A 14,877-nucleotide genomic window follows, 5' to 3' on the forward strand; every position below is an offset into this window, starting at 1 on the left:
CTTTCTTCTCATTTTCCACTGTCTTTTCACTTTCTCTCTCCTCCCACCGCCCTAATTTAATTTTAACTTTCCAAATTATCTCCCCCTCATTTTTCTTCTTTCCATAAACCCTAATCCAAATTCCCCCCATCTTTTCAGGTTCTTTTTGATGATCAGAATTCTTTCCTCCTGATCATCATCACCTCCATTTATCTTGCTCTCTTTGCTTTAATCGATCGCAAAGCATCTCTCTCTTTTGCGCTGAATTGTAGCTGTTAGGAGAGAGAAAGCTAAGAAACTGAAGCGAGTTAGGGTTTAGAAATGGACTCTGATTATGAGATTGTGGATGCTTATGATGGAGATTCTGCTGAAGATTATTTCAGTGGCGGTGATACTGATATGGATGAGGGTGATTCTATTGGCGGCTTCGAAGAGGATGAAGATGATGGTGATAATGCCGGTTATGAGTATGGTTATGCAAGTGATGAAGGCTCCGAGGTTTGATTTTCTTTATGATTCTTGTTTGCTTTTTAAAGGTTTTAGTTTTTAGTACTTTTCGTGTAATGGATTACTTTAAAAGTAGTTGAATTACGATTTTATTGATGTTTATGAATTAGTTTTGAATTAAGATTGTAGTTCGTCATTTGGTTGGAGTGTGTTTTAAGTGAGTTGTTGTCTGGTTATTGGCATTGAGAATTTAGTCTTTGAAATGGATTGGTGTGTGATTCCCGACGTGCTCTTTGATGGTATTAATCGATATATGTTACAGTGGAGGTTTGTATGGCGTGATTTTGCTGCAAATACCATGATTCTTTCGATTGTTTAAGTTTCGTTCTGTAGGTTCTGTTTGTAGAGTGAAATGGGCAGTTTGTGCAGTTTTGCACTTGAATTTTGTGGAGTGATAAATGCAATCTGTGCTCATGATGTGGGGAATCATGTCGTGGATGGTATTTAAAGTGATCGTCAATCTATTACATAAATGCAACTTGCTGAAGATTACTTTCTCTTAATGACTGTCTTTCAATTATCTTAAAGAGGAGCAAGTTAATTGATGACCGTTGCACGTGTGAGCCATATTAATGAATTATTGAGGACATTATAAGTTAATCTGCCAAATTTGGGATGATTGATAGTCGTTGAAAGAAAGAAAAGTACTTGAGTGGATAATGTGACTGGCAGCCTTATGAGGCATTAGCAGCTGGGTGGAAATAAACACATTTCTAACAATATTCATGGAGATATAACCTGAGAAGAAATTTTTAAAAAGACTCCGGACAGGGTGAATTGAGTCTGCTGTTTGCGTGTTTCACTGTAGGCAGACTAGGCACTTGGGTTACCTTTTGATCTCTATGAATCTCAGTCTCTGATGTATGGAATGACGAAAGGGGTTTCATGCTTGGTTATAAGTGCAGCACCCAATGTAACTGTTGTCTTATGGTGATCTGGTGAAGGATTAGCTGTTGCTGTCTTTATCCACAACATAAATCCACAATATTGGATTAGGATTGAAGAGCAACTTGTGCAGGGTCGAGGCATGGATTGAGTTGTTGCCTAAGGGAACACGATTTGCGTAACCATCTAACTAGAGAATTACGTTGATCTGGTACTATGTGTAATTTATGAGTTCTTGCATCTTAACTGGGACAGACATATCACGGTAAAGGGATGTAACATGGTTACTGACCCAACCCTTGCATCAACCACTATCGTTGCTCTCTGTTTTTTTTTTCATTGTACACAAGCTTTTACTACTATTGTATACAAAATCTCATTGGCTTTTTAGCTAGTATTTAGGTCATGCTTATGATGTGGAGTTTCTATGCATAATGTTGGCTATTATTGGTGTATTGCAAAGGTATTTCCTTGACAAGCTGTGTGGATACTACATAATAGTTGTATCCTTGATAGAGAAGGGAAGTAAAGCATATGGAAATCTAATATTTGAGTATTGTGGTCTCTCCCTCCTTGGGACAATAAAGTCGCTCGTTGGATCCTTGTGTGCTATTTAGAAGTTAGTTTAAGAAGAGAAAGGGGATATATAGCTTGTCATTTTAAAACAAAGAATTGACGTGGTTCATAACTTCACCGAATGTTTACTAGTACACTTTTTGTAGATTTTTTTTGTTCCTATAGAAAGATCACGCTTCCTGTGTGGCAGTGTCCCATTATAATCTTTACTTTCACACTTGGTAGGGTACAAAGATTTTAAATAAACGTGTTTATGCTCTAAAACTTGGAAAGTGGGTGGAATAATGGATAGAGGAAAGGAAGAGAAAAAGTTTGGATGGAGAAATATATTGAATTGCTGGGATGGAAAGAGAAAGGGAGAAGTAATATTTAAATTATTGACTTTAATTTAAAAGGATTGAACTATATTTTTGAGACATCCAAAATCTGAAGTCTGTTTATTTCAGGAAGGAGTTCATATTTTGTAGGGTGTCAGGCTGTCAGTTATTTGAGTTCTCATTGTGACAAATTAGTTTCGTGTCTACTCTGTTTGTAGGGATGATGATAAGACGAGTCCAGCTGAAAATCTCAACTCTACAACTCACCCAATCTTTAGCGATCATGGTGATAATTGGTTCTAGGAATGACTTGAAGCTTAAGTTATTCTAATTGGTGTTTGTGTGGTTTTGGCAGATTGGAGGGGGTGGGGTGGAGGTCCCATTTATTGTGTAGAAGTAAGTTGAAAGAAATAAAAAGACTAGAGTTGCTTCCAATAAAAAATAGAAATTGTAAGGTACACAAATCATTTTGGGAATGAAATCATCATTTTAACGGCAGCAAAATCTGAATTCATACAATAGTCAACCTGAATCCCATGTACAATATTCCTTGCATGGCTTTCTCCACAACCACTTACGAAACTATACAAATTGTTTGTCAATATTTGTTAAACTCCTCAAGAAATATTGACAAGAAAATCTGATACTCCCTCCGTCCCAGATTAGTTGTTACACTTACCTTTGCACAAAGTTTTAGGTGATAAGTGGTTGTTTGGTTATCAATTGTTATTTTATTGAAAAAGTAGATGTGATAGGAGTTAGTGGGGTATTTTTTTAATTGAATGTGAGAGGGTGTGGGTCAAAAAAGAATTAGTGGGAAGAGAGAGACAATATAATAATTGTGGGGTCATTCCTAATTTAGAAGTGTAACAACTAATCTGGGACGGACGAAAAAGGAAAGTGTAACAACTAATCTGGGACGGAGGGAGTATCTTGAGGCTTTAAAATCAAATCTACTTGATATCTTTTATGTAGGAAGAGGTTCAAAAGAAAATTAAATAATGTCATTATGTAAAATAGCGTGCAAAGCCGTGGTGGAGTATATAGTTCTGATGAACTGATGAAGTCATAGATATAATAATTTGACCTCTAGTTTTCAGAGGAGTAAACTATTTACCTCAAATAAATATTGGGATGATATGAGCACCTCTATAATTGTAAATAAATTCGCGCGAACCGAGAAACATCTAATTTATTTATAATATTATTAGTATAAATGTGAGTTGAGCATAGAGGGATTGAATGTCAACTATTAGATTCCCGCGATTATCATCAAGAAACACTATTTTATAAACTAAATCAATCAAACATCATGTCTTAAATAATATCATCTATGGAGTACCACTTTGAAGATTCCTAAATATGCTTCATCAAAGTAAGCAAATAAACCTTTTGAAAATGTAGCATTCAGAAACGATAAGGAGAAAATGATTCATAGGATGTCAATAGAAAGGGGAAAAAATTGACATAATAAAATATGTTTTCTAGAAAATTGAATGATCTATATTTTATACAATAACGTCTAGGATATGATTAATTTGTTCTTTTGGCCGTGAGATGTAATGGACCAAATCAAAATGGCTCTTAAAACCTCTTCGCTTCCCTTTCCATGAAATAGAAGATGGTCGTCCCATTGTTGTCCCGTTATCGTTTCCAGGTCAATTGGAAACAACCTCTTCGCTTCCCTTTCCATGAAATAGAAGATGGTCGTCCCATTGTCGTTTCCAGGTCAATTGGAAACAACCTCCCTGCAATTGCAGGGGTAAGGTTGCGTACGTCTGACCCCCCCCCCCCTACCCCGCTTCTTGTGGGAGCCTCTTTGAGGCAATGGGGTAATGATAATGAACATCTAGGATATGTATAGAAAGGAAATAAGGAAAATGAAAGCATTCCCTCCCTTTCTTTTTGTTTTCCCCATATTTGTTAATGGAAATTTCAGAAAGTTTTCCCATTTAGAAGCCAGGTGTAATAAGATTGTTACTGCCAATCCTGTATTGCCCGAGGGCATTTAACACTGCTAGAAATCGGATGTATATGGTAATTGAGGATCTGAGCTTGACAAATTACTGCTTTTTTTGCGCATACAGAGTATTGAGATGATAAACTTATGTACTTTAGATTCTTAGGTAGTAGCAACTAGCAAAAGAATTTAATTGCTACGTCGGTCTGTATAGGTTACTCTTCAATAACTTAGATTATGTTAGTGGTGCCAAATAGCGGTCACCTCTTTTCTGTATTAGCGAAAAGGAAAAAGCTACAGAGTACATGTTAGGTGGTTGTGGGCCCACTTTCAGATAACTTGCTTCCTTGTTAGGCCCGAGTTCGTACAAAAGACTCTTTAGAAAAAAAAATTGTCGTTTATGTTTGTTTTTTGGCGGTTCCTTACAATTTAATCCTCCTTATAAAGCTTTTTTATGAATCTTATTTTGAGCTACATTCCAGAAAACTTATACCGTCTTGAGGGAGTCTGACATCAGACAACGCCAAGAAGAGAGTATTTCACATGTATCCTCTGTGCTATCCATTTCCAGAGTCGCCGCAAGCGTATTGCTTTGTCATTATAAATGGTACAGACTTCTTTGTTCTAGCTTTTTCTTATTTGCTGTTTCTTATCGTGTGAGCTTCTATATTTCTGTGTTTTGCGAATCACATTTCTGTTATGTATGTCCGTGTAATATATTGTTGAGAACTACCTTATGTTGATCTACTGCGATAACTGTATTTCTCTTTTTAGGAATGTTAGTCAGTTGCACGATGAATGGTTTGCCGATGAAGAAAGGGTTCGAAGGTCGGTTGGCCTGCTTAGCAAATCAGTAATTTTGTTCCCAAATGACAGTGAAGTGAGTTCTTCACCTGAAACACTGTGTCATAAATTTTGCATGTGTTTGCTTGTGATGTTCTCTTATCAATTGCGTCCTTTCCGGAATGTGTGATATCTTGGCAGATGACTTGTGGAATCTGTTTCGACTCCTATCCTCGTGACCAGATACATTCAGCTGCTTGTGGTCACCCTTATTGTACAACTTGCTGGAAAGGTTGGCCCCAATTTGGTTTATCCTCATCGATCTTTCTCCAAATAGAAAATAAAATGTTCCCCATAGTATGTTTTGTATTTTTTGTTAATCTTCGGATATGTTGCCTTATTAAGGTGACATGGTAGTTTTCTAATGCATGTTCATTTCCATTGGAGTTAATTACTCACTTTCTTTTTGCGTTAAAACAATAATGGATTAACTATTACAGCCTAATTAATTCTGCATTTTTAGTTAATATCAATTGATTCAAATCTAGGGTCAACAGAGAACAACACCTCTCTGTTATTTCAGGGATAAGGTTGTATTTTTCCGCCCATTGCACCCTGGCCCAGGAGAATCTCTTTGGAGGCATTGGGGTTATCTTTTTTGGTGATTTATCTAATGCTGAGACTTCATTGACTGATCTTTGAAAACTTTGCACTCAGATAACTCTTTCCATTTTGTAGAGTTTGTCAAACTTCTAAGAATTTTAGAAATTGTGGTTTACTGTTCTACTCTAATTAATGGTAAGAATAGATCAACTTCCTGATTTACTGCTGAGCTTACTGTAACGTAACTCAGTGCATAAGCGGTTGCTATACAGAAGTAGCGGTAAATAACTGCAAAGTAGAAAATTGAATTATTGGACTCCTTTGGCAAATTGAAACACCCTGAACTGAAAGTTGGACAATGTGAAACTGATGGAGTTATATTGTATATGTGACAAATCAGCTCCTCTCTCTCGTACGCATGCGTGTGCATGCAAAAATTACTTTTTTTTTGGGTTTCATTTAACATCTGTCGTACATCTAAGCAACATAATTGCTTGTCTGCATGCATCTCTGTTTTTTCCGCTGAAAGTATTGGTATTTAATTGGATCTACATTGCAGGTTATATTACTACAGCTATCAATGATGGTCCAGGATGCTTGTTACTGAGATGTCCCGATCCAGCTTGCTGTGCTGCAGTTGGTCAGGACATGATCCTCAAACTAGCATCAGACGAAGATAGAGAGAAATATTCTCGCTATTTTGTTAGATCTTACATCGTGGACAAGAAAAAGGTGGATTTTCTATATTATATTGAATTGCTGAATTTTTTTCTACGATTCAATCTACTTTAGTGTGGAGACTGAAGTGTTGAGTATTAGGGTTCTGTAATATTTGACCTGTGCCATGCATTATGGTCAAGTATGTTGTTGATGGATGCATTTTTTGAATCTGGTAATATTTTGTGATTTGTTGATATGTTTGCAATTGACTCGTGACTTGACGTGTGACACTTTACAGAAAAAATTGCGGAAGTGGATAAGTTTTGTCCTTGTCTAGTGCGGGTGATCTCTGTTTCCAGTGATTAGGATTATTCAATTTTGTTGACTCTTTTTTCAGCTGTGTTTGCTGCTTCTCCTTGCTGTAAAATTTATTGATTTCCTGTACGGGATACTAATGATTCTCTTGTTACTTGAAGTCATTGCTGTTTGTTTTGAACCGCAATTTTGCTCAGCTTTTGAGCATGGTCATGTCATGTCTGGTGGTGTACATGGTTATATGGTGTTTTATAGTACTCATCCAGGCATGGGCTTGCGATCAATTGGGAAAATGTTCAAAATTTTGACTGGCCTGCTTTTATTCTATGCTTGAAACTTATGTTTAGAAGGAACAGAATATTGCCATCACTTTTGACCTATTTCCAATACATTATACGTAGGGCTGTCAAAAACTGACCCGATCCAACCGATTTCTAACAAAAACCGAAGTGACCCGAGAAAGAAAATTCACACATTCAATCCGCATAAGCATAATGGCCTCGTACAACTACATTATATGATTATACCCGAACCGATTATACCCGACCCGTAACCAACCGATGACCTGATTTGACACCCCTAATTATACGTCTAAGCAGATTTTTTCATTTTTTATTTTAAGTTTCTTTTTATGTTAGTTGTTTTGCAGATATTTGACCTCACCTGAGAATTTTATAGCTGATTTTTAGCCTTACAGTAACCTGAAAACGAGTTAGATCAAATTTTATATATCATGGTATAGCTGTCACAAATATTAGAAGCGTACTATATGTTTATGTTTATGTTTATATATATATATATATATACATATATATATATATATATATATATATATATATATATATATATATATTGGCCATTCAGGCGGCATCAAGTATCATTGATTTTGGTCGTTTACAACTTGCTGAATATCTGTTGCTGCAAGTTTGAAAACCGATGCATCTACTTATGCATAGCGTATTAGCCAATATTTCAAAATTTCGGTGTTCTTTGACTGAACGGCTTCCATTTACCTTTCCTGGAATGTTACGCTTAGTTATTTTCCATTTTATTTTTTGTGGAGATTTTTCTAGTTGTTGGGTCCAGTCTGTCCAGAGCTTATTGATATATGGAGCGTTTGGAGTTAAACAGTTTTTAGGTGACAATCTTTGGGGGCAGGAAACATTTCTGTGGGCTTCTACAAGAGAACGTAAATGATACGATGATGTTTCAAATGTTTTGATGTTCTTTTAAATGCTTTTATCTCCTTTTGCAGATCTCAATGTTTGCATCTGCTCACCACTTCACTGTCTTCATCTAAGTTCATAGTCCAGTAAACCTAGCCGCATTCTGTTGTGGAATACTTTGTGTAGAGAACTACTTGTTGCTTTGAACTTGTAATTTAATTGATTTATGGTGGTGGATTTTGAGCCTTGGATGTATGAATATGATGATTTATCAGTTCCTTGCTTTGTTCTTTCTATCTAATCTCTTATAATTTCTTTTCATTGCCTCCAGACCAAGTGGTGTCCAGCACCAGATTGTGAAAATGCAGTAGAATTTGAACTTGGAAGCAACGTTTATGATGTTACATGCTTATGTTCACATCCATTTTGCTGGAATGTAAGCTTTCAGGATTGATTTATGGCTCTTTTACCTTGTTCCCTCCCTTTTCAAAAGGAAAAATGACCTGTTTATATGGCAAAAAGTTAGTTGTTAATAGCTGTTAAAAATTTGATCTGTCACGGGCAGATAACTGAATGGAAGTACAACCTTCCTGGTACCACCATGCTGGGTTGTTTATTTCATTTTAGATTGAATACGTTCTGTTTCTGTTCAGGCAACTGGTTATGCTTTGAAGCCGGGGGGTGGGGGGATAAGAGGAAAACATCCATTTGTTTGTGTTTGTTACTTACGAAGTATAATTGTGAAATATCTTATTTTAGTATGAGTACGTTGCATCTTTTAAGTATCAATCATATTTGTGATTCATTAATTTTCTTAATTTTTGAAGTATTTCATGATGGAAATTGAGTCGTGTGGCTGTACTGTTTGCAGTGTACAGAAGAAGCTCATCGTCCTGTGGACTGCAGCACTGTGGCTAAGTGGATTTTGAAGAATAGTGCAGAATCTGAAAATATGAACTGGTATGATTCTTTTTTGATGTCACTGGTGTTTGCGGTTCTGACAATGTTCCGGAGTTTTACTTTTTCCCTACATACTTCATTTTTCTTTATTTATTGAAAATGGAGTTCTCAATGGATGACTTTGACCAATGTTAGTAAAAATTATAAAAAGGTGATATTTTGAAAGTATACAACAAAGCCAATCTGTCAGGATCCCACATGAGTATATTTTTTCTTACGTAGTAATCGCAATATATGGTCAAATGTAGTGCGTGTACAGTGTACAAACCCAATTGTTAAAGACCGACCCAAATAGTTTAATTTTATCTTAGCTGACTAATAATGAACAAGATTTAAGGAAAGGGAGGAAAGGTCATACTTATATTCCATCTCCTTCATGTATTAATTTGGTGCTAATCTGCTTCATACTTTCAGGATTCTGGCTAATTCAAAGCCTTGTCCGAAGTGCAAGCGTCCAATAGAGAAGAACCAGGGATGCATGCATATGTCTTGCACCCCACCATGCAAGTTTGAGTTTTGCTGGTAAAGAATAATTTAGTGTTGATATTGTAAACAAAATGCTGAAATGTATCTGTTTTTATATGTTTCTGTATTAAATGTCCTTTTTGTTGTTGAGGATTACCAAACATCAAATTTTTTTTTCTTCTTTTTCTTTCTCTCTCCTTTTCTCATTCTGCAAGGTTTACACTCTGGTTTAAGTGGTTGTTTTCAGTATTTGTTGATTGAACCACATTTCCTTCCAGGCTGTGCCTTGGTGCTTGGTCTGATCACGGTGAAAGGACGGGTGGTTTTTATGCATGTAACCGTTACGAAGCTGGAAAACAAGAGGGATTGGTAACAGAGACCTCTGATATTTGACTGGTATAAGATCATATGTTTATCTTTATGGTACAGATAATAATATTTCCATGTGTCCTTGTTCATTTCTTTAGTATGATGAAGCTGAAAAGAGGAGGGAAATGGCAAAGAATTCTCTTGAGAGATATACACATTATTATGAACGATGGGCAAGCAACCAAACAGTAAGGAAAACTAGCTTCTTTTGGCCGTTTATTTTCTCTGATTCAGTGAATGCTGTAGAATGTCTTCATGTAAAATAAATATCCTCCTGCTGTTTACGTTGTTGGTACTCTAATTTTAGTACTAAATAAGTTCTTTAGCTGAAGTTGTTAGTACTCTAATTTTTGGTGTGTAAAGCATTTATGTTTCTATTTTTTGTTATACTTACTCCGTTTTTTTAAAAAGTGCGACATTTGGACTTTCTCGCATGCCGATACACAAGTATGACCAATATCTTCAATTGTAGTTTAGTAAAAAATTTATAAAAAAATGATACTCTGAAAGTATAAACTGATATGTATCTAACAAGACCCCACATGACCATATTTTTCCCTAGTTGAAAATCACAAAATATCGTCAAACACTGATGTGAATGTAAACATCAAAATGTTGCACTTATAGAAAAACCGAGAAAGTAGTTATGTTTATCAAAACTAAACTTGCTTTTCCTTTGGACCTATTGCATTATGAGTTTTTCATCTTTTGAATACAAAGCAATGGATCTATTGATTTTCTGATCTTGTTATTTCATGTGTTAGATATGATTCCGAGCATATCATTTAATTGGTAGCTGAGGGATAGTTTTGCCCCTTGTGTACCTTGTCACTTTGATTGGTGGGTAAATGGTGAATTTTTGTTTCTCTTTGCAGTCGAGGCAAAAATCTATTGCAGATTTGCACCAAATGCAGACCGTCCATGTAAGTAAGATTCAGTTTTACATTAAAAGTTAATATTGATTATTTTTCACCATATTGTTTTTGGTCTCATCTTAATACATCTTCTTTTAATGTTTCCTTGTCTTGCTGAACTCTTGTAAATTGTAATAGCTAAATGTGATTTTCCTAAAACGGCTCAATATGTATAGCCGAAGTTTAGAATTGCTAGATGTTTCGTACATTGAGCATTATATGGCTGTTGTCATGGTTTGGCATTTGTTGACTTGATATTGTGCCGGAACTGCTTATCTATTCCTGTATTAGTTCAACATCCGACAAATAATCTTACATCTTACCTGCCATGCCTAGTTGCAATTATTGTAAGTATATTTTTATTCATATTCGTGATCTCATTTTCTTATTGATAAGTTTGATTTCTTATTAGAGCTGTATATGGCCGGTTAGAAATTCCCTTGGTAAATGTAATTAATTGTTTTCTTATTTGACTGGTAATAACTCAACATTGAAACTCCTATGCACTTCTGTGTAGCTGTCTCTCTGAATTTATCTTGAGAGGCTTGTTTGTATTGAAGCCAAGAAAATTGTATATCTTTTCTTTCTGTTTGTTGTGTCCTGAGCAAGTGTACGTAATACAGAGGTTTGTGGTATCAGTGTTTTGTTCCCTCGAATCAATGTGCCTTTCCTGTTGTCCGACTTGTCCACCCCTCTATCCTCGCATTCCTTTCTTTTAGATGATCTTCAGCTAGTCATGATAACAAATCGTCTGTATCTGGCACATTGTCTTTGCAAATTGTAGTGAAATGACATCTGTTTTCTGTAATTATTTGCAGTTAGAGAAGTTAAGTGACAAGCTGAAGGAACCTGAGTCACAACTCAAATTTATCATAGAGGCTTGGCAACAGGTGAAATGTGGAATTATTTTCCATTTGATGTGAGATGTTTAATTCGTTAAGAACTCCTGATGGTTTTAGATTTTATGCCATATGGTATTGCTTGTTATGAACTTTGACATCCTTCTGTAAAGAGGGCAGTGTGAAGGGAATGGAGAGCGAAAAGTCACACCTTTATGTAGAGAAAAAATGGAGGAGTATCGGTTATATCACTCCAAACAAATTCTTGGTCGAAGTCTAAGAGGGCCTGTGACATTTTCTTGTTCAAGCCCCATGTCTGTTCCCTCTTCATTTCTTTCTCCCCATTTATCCAGTCTATATGTTTGTCCCATTTGCATATTGTCACATATCCTAGTGAGTAGTGCATGTCTTGCATATTGCTACTTTGGTGAACCCTATCCGCTAGTGCTGTAGTATTGATACATTTCCTTCTCAACGCAAGAATTTGGATTAGTTTGTTTCTTATACTTTGAAGATTCGAAGTTCCATTCCTAGAGGGCGATCCATTTTGCATTCCACTATATTATCTATAATTGGTTAGTTAGGAGTTTATAAATTGGTTTGGTAGCGGGATTTTGTTGCGACACGAAAACCTCCATTAGGAATTCAGGTGTGCACCATGTCTATAAGTTGGCTGTGACTATTGCGGTGCATCTGATATGGAAAGAAAGGAACAACATGATTGATGCATTTGAGCAACTTTTTTCCTATTTTTCTTAAAAATACAATTTTGATTATGCAGATAATTGAGTGTAGGCGAGTGCTGAAATGGACGTATGCATATGGTTATTATTTACCTGAGCATGAAACTGCAAAGAAACAGCTCTTTGAGTATTCTCAAGGTAAAAATCATACCTATAACAATGTGGAGCTGGCTTGACTGCTCCGTCTAATTTCCAACTGTTTGTAGGTGAGGCCGAGGCTGCTCTTGAAAGGCTACACCAATGTGCCGAGAAGGAACTATTAGTTTTCCTTGACGACGGTGTTTTTGATATAAACGTTACACCAGATTTTGGAACATTTCGGCCAAAGTTGGCTCAATTGACCAGGTAACCATCTCGCAGCAGACTCTGGTGTTTTTGGTCTGGAAGGGTTGTCTGATGTGTGATTTATATGAATTGACCAAGTAATAAGTGTCTGTAACTTTGTTAATTTCTTGCCAGATATGATGTTATTAGTTTGAGAACAGAGGAAGAGAGACATTGACGTTTAAGTCTTTTGTGGCAGATAATTTGTCTGTACAGACATTCTTAATGAATCAAACTAGTGAGGTATATAGTGTATACGAGAGATGTATGATGTGGTCACTATTCTAGACTACTATTTTTACCAAAGGGTAGGGTTATCTGGGTTACTTACTTCACCCGGACTCTTATTTCTTGCTATATTGCATGAAACTTTCCCACCATCAAAGAAAGGAAAAGGAAAAAGTAAGAGTGGTTCTGGTTAGTTCCTGAGCCGTAGTTGTGCTTTAAGTTCCTGCATCTGTATTATATGTTTTACCTAATAGCTATTGCCATGCAATTATCTCGGAAATGGAAATTTCTACCGATTAATCTCCAATTTATACAGGGTCACATGTTCATACTTCGAGAATTTGGTGAGAGCATTAGAAAATGGTTTATCAGAAGTTGATTCTCAAGCAGCCTCCAGCACTTCAGTAAAGAATGGAGGAGCGAAAGGAAAAGGGGGGAAAGGGAAAGGTTCTTCACGAACTGGTCGTGCTGTTGCCAGAAATATAGATGATAGTGACCGTTGGAACTGTGATCGGTGTACTTATGCAAATCCCGATTCATCCAGTTTATGTCAGATGTGCCACCATCAACGGTGAAGACTTCTCTCACTGAAGCAATCCTTTGGACTATCATGTTGAAGTTGTTAAGAGAGTTTTGAGAAGGCAGCCCATGTCCCATGGATGTGTAAAGTAGCACTCCCCTTGATTTGTGCATGTATTAAAGAGGCTTGTAAATAATATCTTCTTATTGATAACGCCCATCAGATTATAATGCATCATTGCTATATCTATATCTACATCTATATCTATGTCATATAATCATATGTGTGATGTTAACCGACAAGAGGGGCGTTTCTCTTTCACAGGAAACCTTGCACAATCTTAGGTGAATTCGTGGACTTGTGTCGCATTGATTGGCGTTTTGTTTATGGTTAACGGTATAGGAACTTTTTGTTACGTTTTAACATTTGGTTAGTATGGTTTGCATAATTTTACAGGGCCTTGGATAATGAAATCAACCTAGCATTTCTGTTAGGAGAAATATCAGAACTACCTTCCTTATAACCGTTGGATTTTGTTGAAGTTTTTTAAACATGTGGTTAGTGATTATGATTAGTTTCTTTTGCATGAAATCACCTGTGTACTATGAAATTGTGTTTCTTTCTATTGCTTGTTTATCATCTCTGGGTGAGGTTGTGGTCTACGACAGTATCATGGTCGGCACTCGGCAGAAGGGGTTGTTATGGTTGTTTTTTTGTAAAGAAAATTGGTGGAACAAACTAAATAGAACGACTGAAGTATATTACATGCTTATATGAAGAGTTTTATTTATGTACTTTTGAAAGTAGTGTTCGCCCTAATTAGCATCAATCATGCTTGAAATGAGCCACCCTATAGTTTATCTTGTTTATCTTGGGGCTACCATCAACTTATCGGTCGGTGGTAAGTCTACTTTTTCTTGTTTGTCCTTGTTTTTAACTAGTTTTAGATTGTTGCTTTTGCTTACAATAGATCTCCAGTTTTATTCGTATTTTGATTTATATTTCGGGTTTTTTCGTTCTCTCTTCTTTAATGTTTAAAGTTTTTGTTTCTTTGTTTTGTTTTGGATCGTTGATGGAAATGCAATGTGGTATTGCTGGAGAGGTTTGGTCAAGTTTGATCTTCGTCTACAATCAATTGACTTAAATCGAAAGCCACCCCTAAATTACGATATAAGGTTGAATCGAATAACAATATGGAAGAGCGCATGCAGAACTGTGAAATCTCGTCGAGAACAATCATAGTTTTGCCAATATTAGAGTTCAACATGATGATTTTATATTTTTATATGTAGTTATTTTGTCAATTAGATGTTTTATGACTTTTGAATGTTTTGACCGATCACTAATTTTTTAAGAAAGCATTTTTCTTAAAAATTATACTATGTATATATATATTTTTATTTTAGTTTATTTTTATAACGTTTTGTCTCTTTTTTATTCTTCCTAAATTCTTTCGTGGGGAGAACAAAGATAGAGTGTGTAGTGGTTTTGAGAATCCTTCACTTTCTTGTTGTATACTCCCTCCGTCCCTTAATACTCGCACCGTTTTGACTTTTTGCACTATTCACATAATTTATTTTGATTCTATTTTATTTTTAGTATGTGAAAACAAATGTTAGTATATAATATATTATTGGCTTCATCTTAATATATATTTTCAAAATATTAATATTTTTATAAGTTTTATATTAGTGGTTAAAGTTATGCATTGGCAAGCGTTTTCAGTCAAAACGGTGCGAGTATTAAGGGAAAGAGGGAGTACGA

General features: G+C 35.8%; 1 protein-coding gene across 1 annotated transcript; it reads left to right on the top strand.

Moving 5' to 3' along the window:
* On the top strand, nucleotides 1–13,368 carry LOC110779460 (probable E3 ubiquitin-protein ligase ARI7). The gene is made up of 15 exons (XM_056838902.1): nucleotides 1–477; nucleotides 4,707–4,831; nucleotides 4,999–5,104; nucleotides 5,209–5,299; nucleotides 6,170–6,342; nucleotides 8,083–8,187; nucleotides 8,623–8,711; nucleotides 9,126–9,233; nucleotides 9,455–9,545; nucleotides 9,644–9,733; nucleotides 10,421–10,468; nucleotides 11,278–11,349; nucleotides 12,080–12,179; nucleotides 12,248–12,386; nucleotides 12,910–13,368. The coding sequence occupies exons 1-15, from the start codon at nucleotides 301–303 to the stop codon at nucleotides 13,166–13,168; spliced, it is 1,773 nt and encodes a 590-aa protein (XP_056694880.1). The 5' UTR covers nucleotides 1–300; the 3' UTR covers nucleotides 13,169–13,368.
* Nucleotides 13,369–14,877: the final 1,509 nt, after the last annotated feature.

Source organism: Spinacia oleracea, chromosome 3, assembly GCF_020520425.1.
Source record: "Spinacia oleracea cultivar Varoflay chromosome 3, BTI_SOV_V1, whole genome shotgun sequence".
NCBI classification, from domain to species: Eukaryota; Viridiplantae; Streptophyta; class Magnoliopsida; order Caryophyllales; family Amaranthaceae; genus Spinacia; species Spinacia oleracea.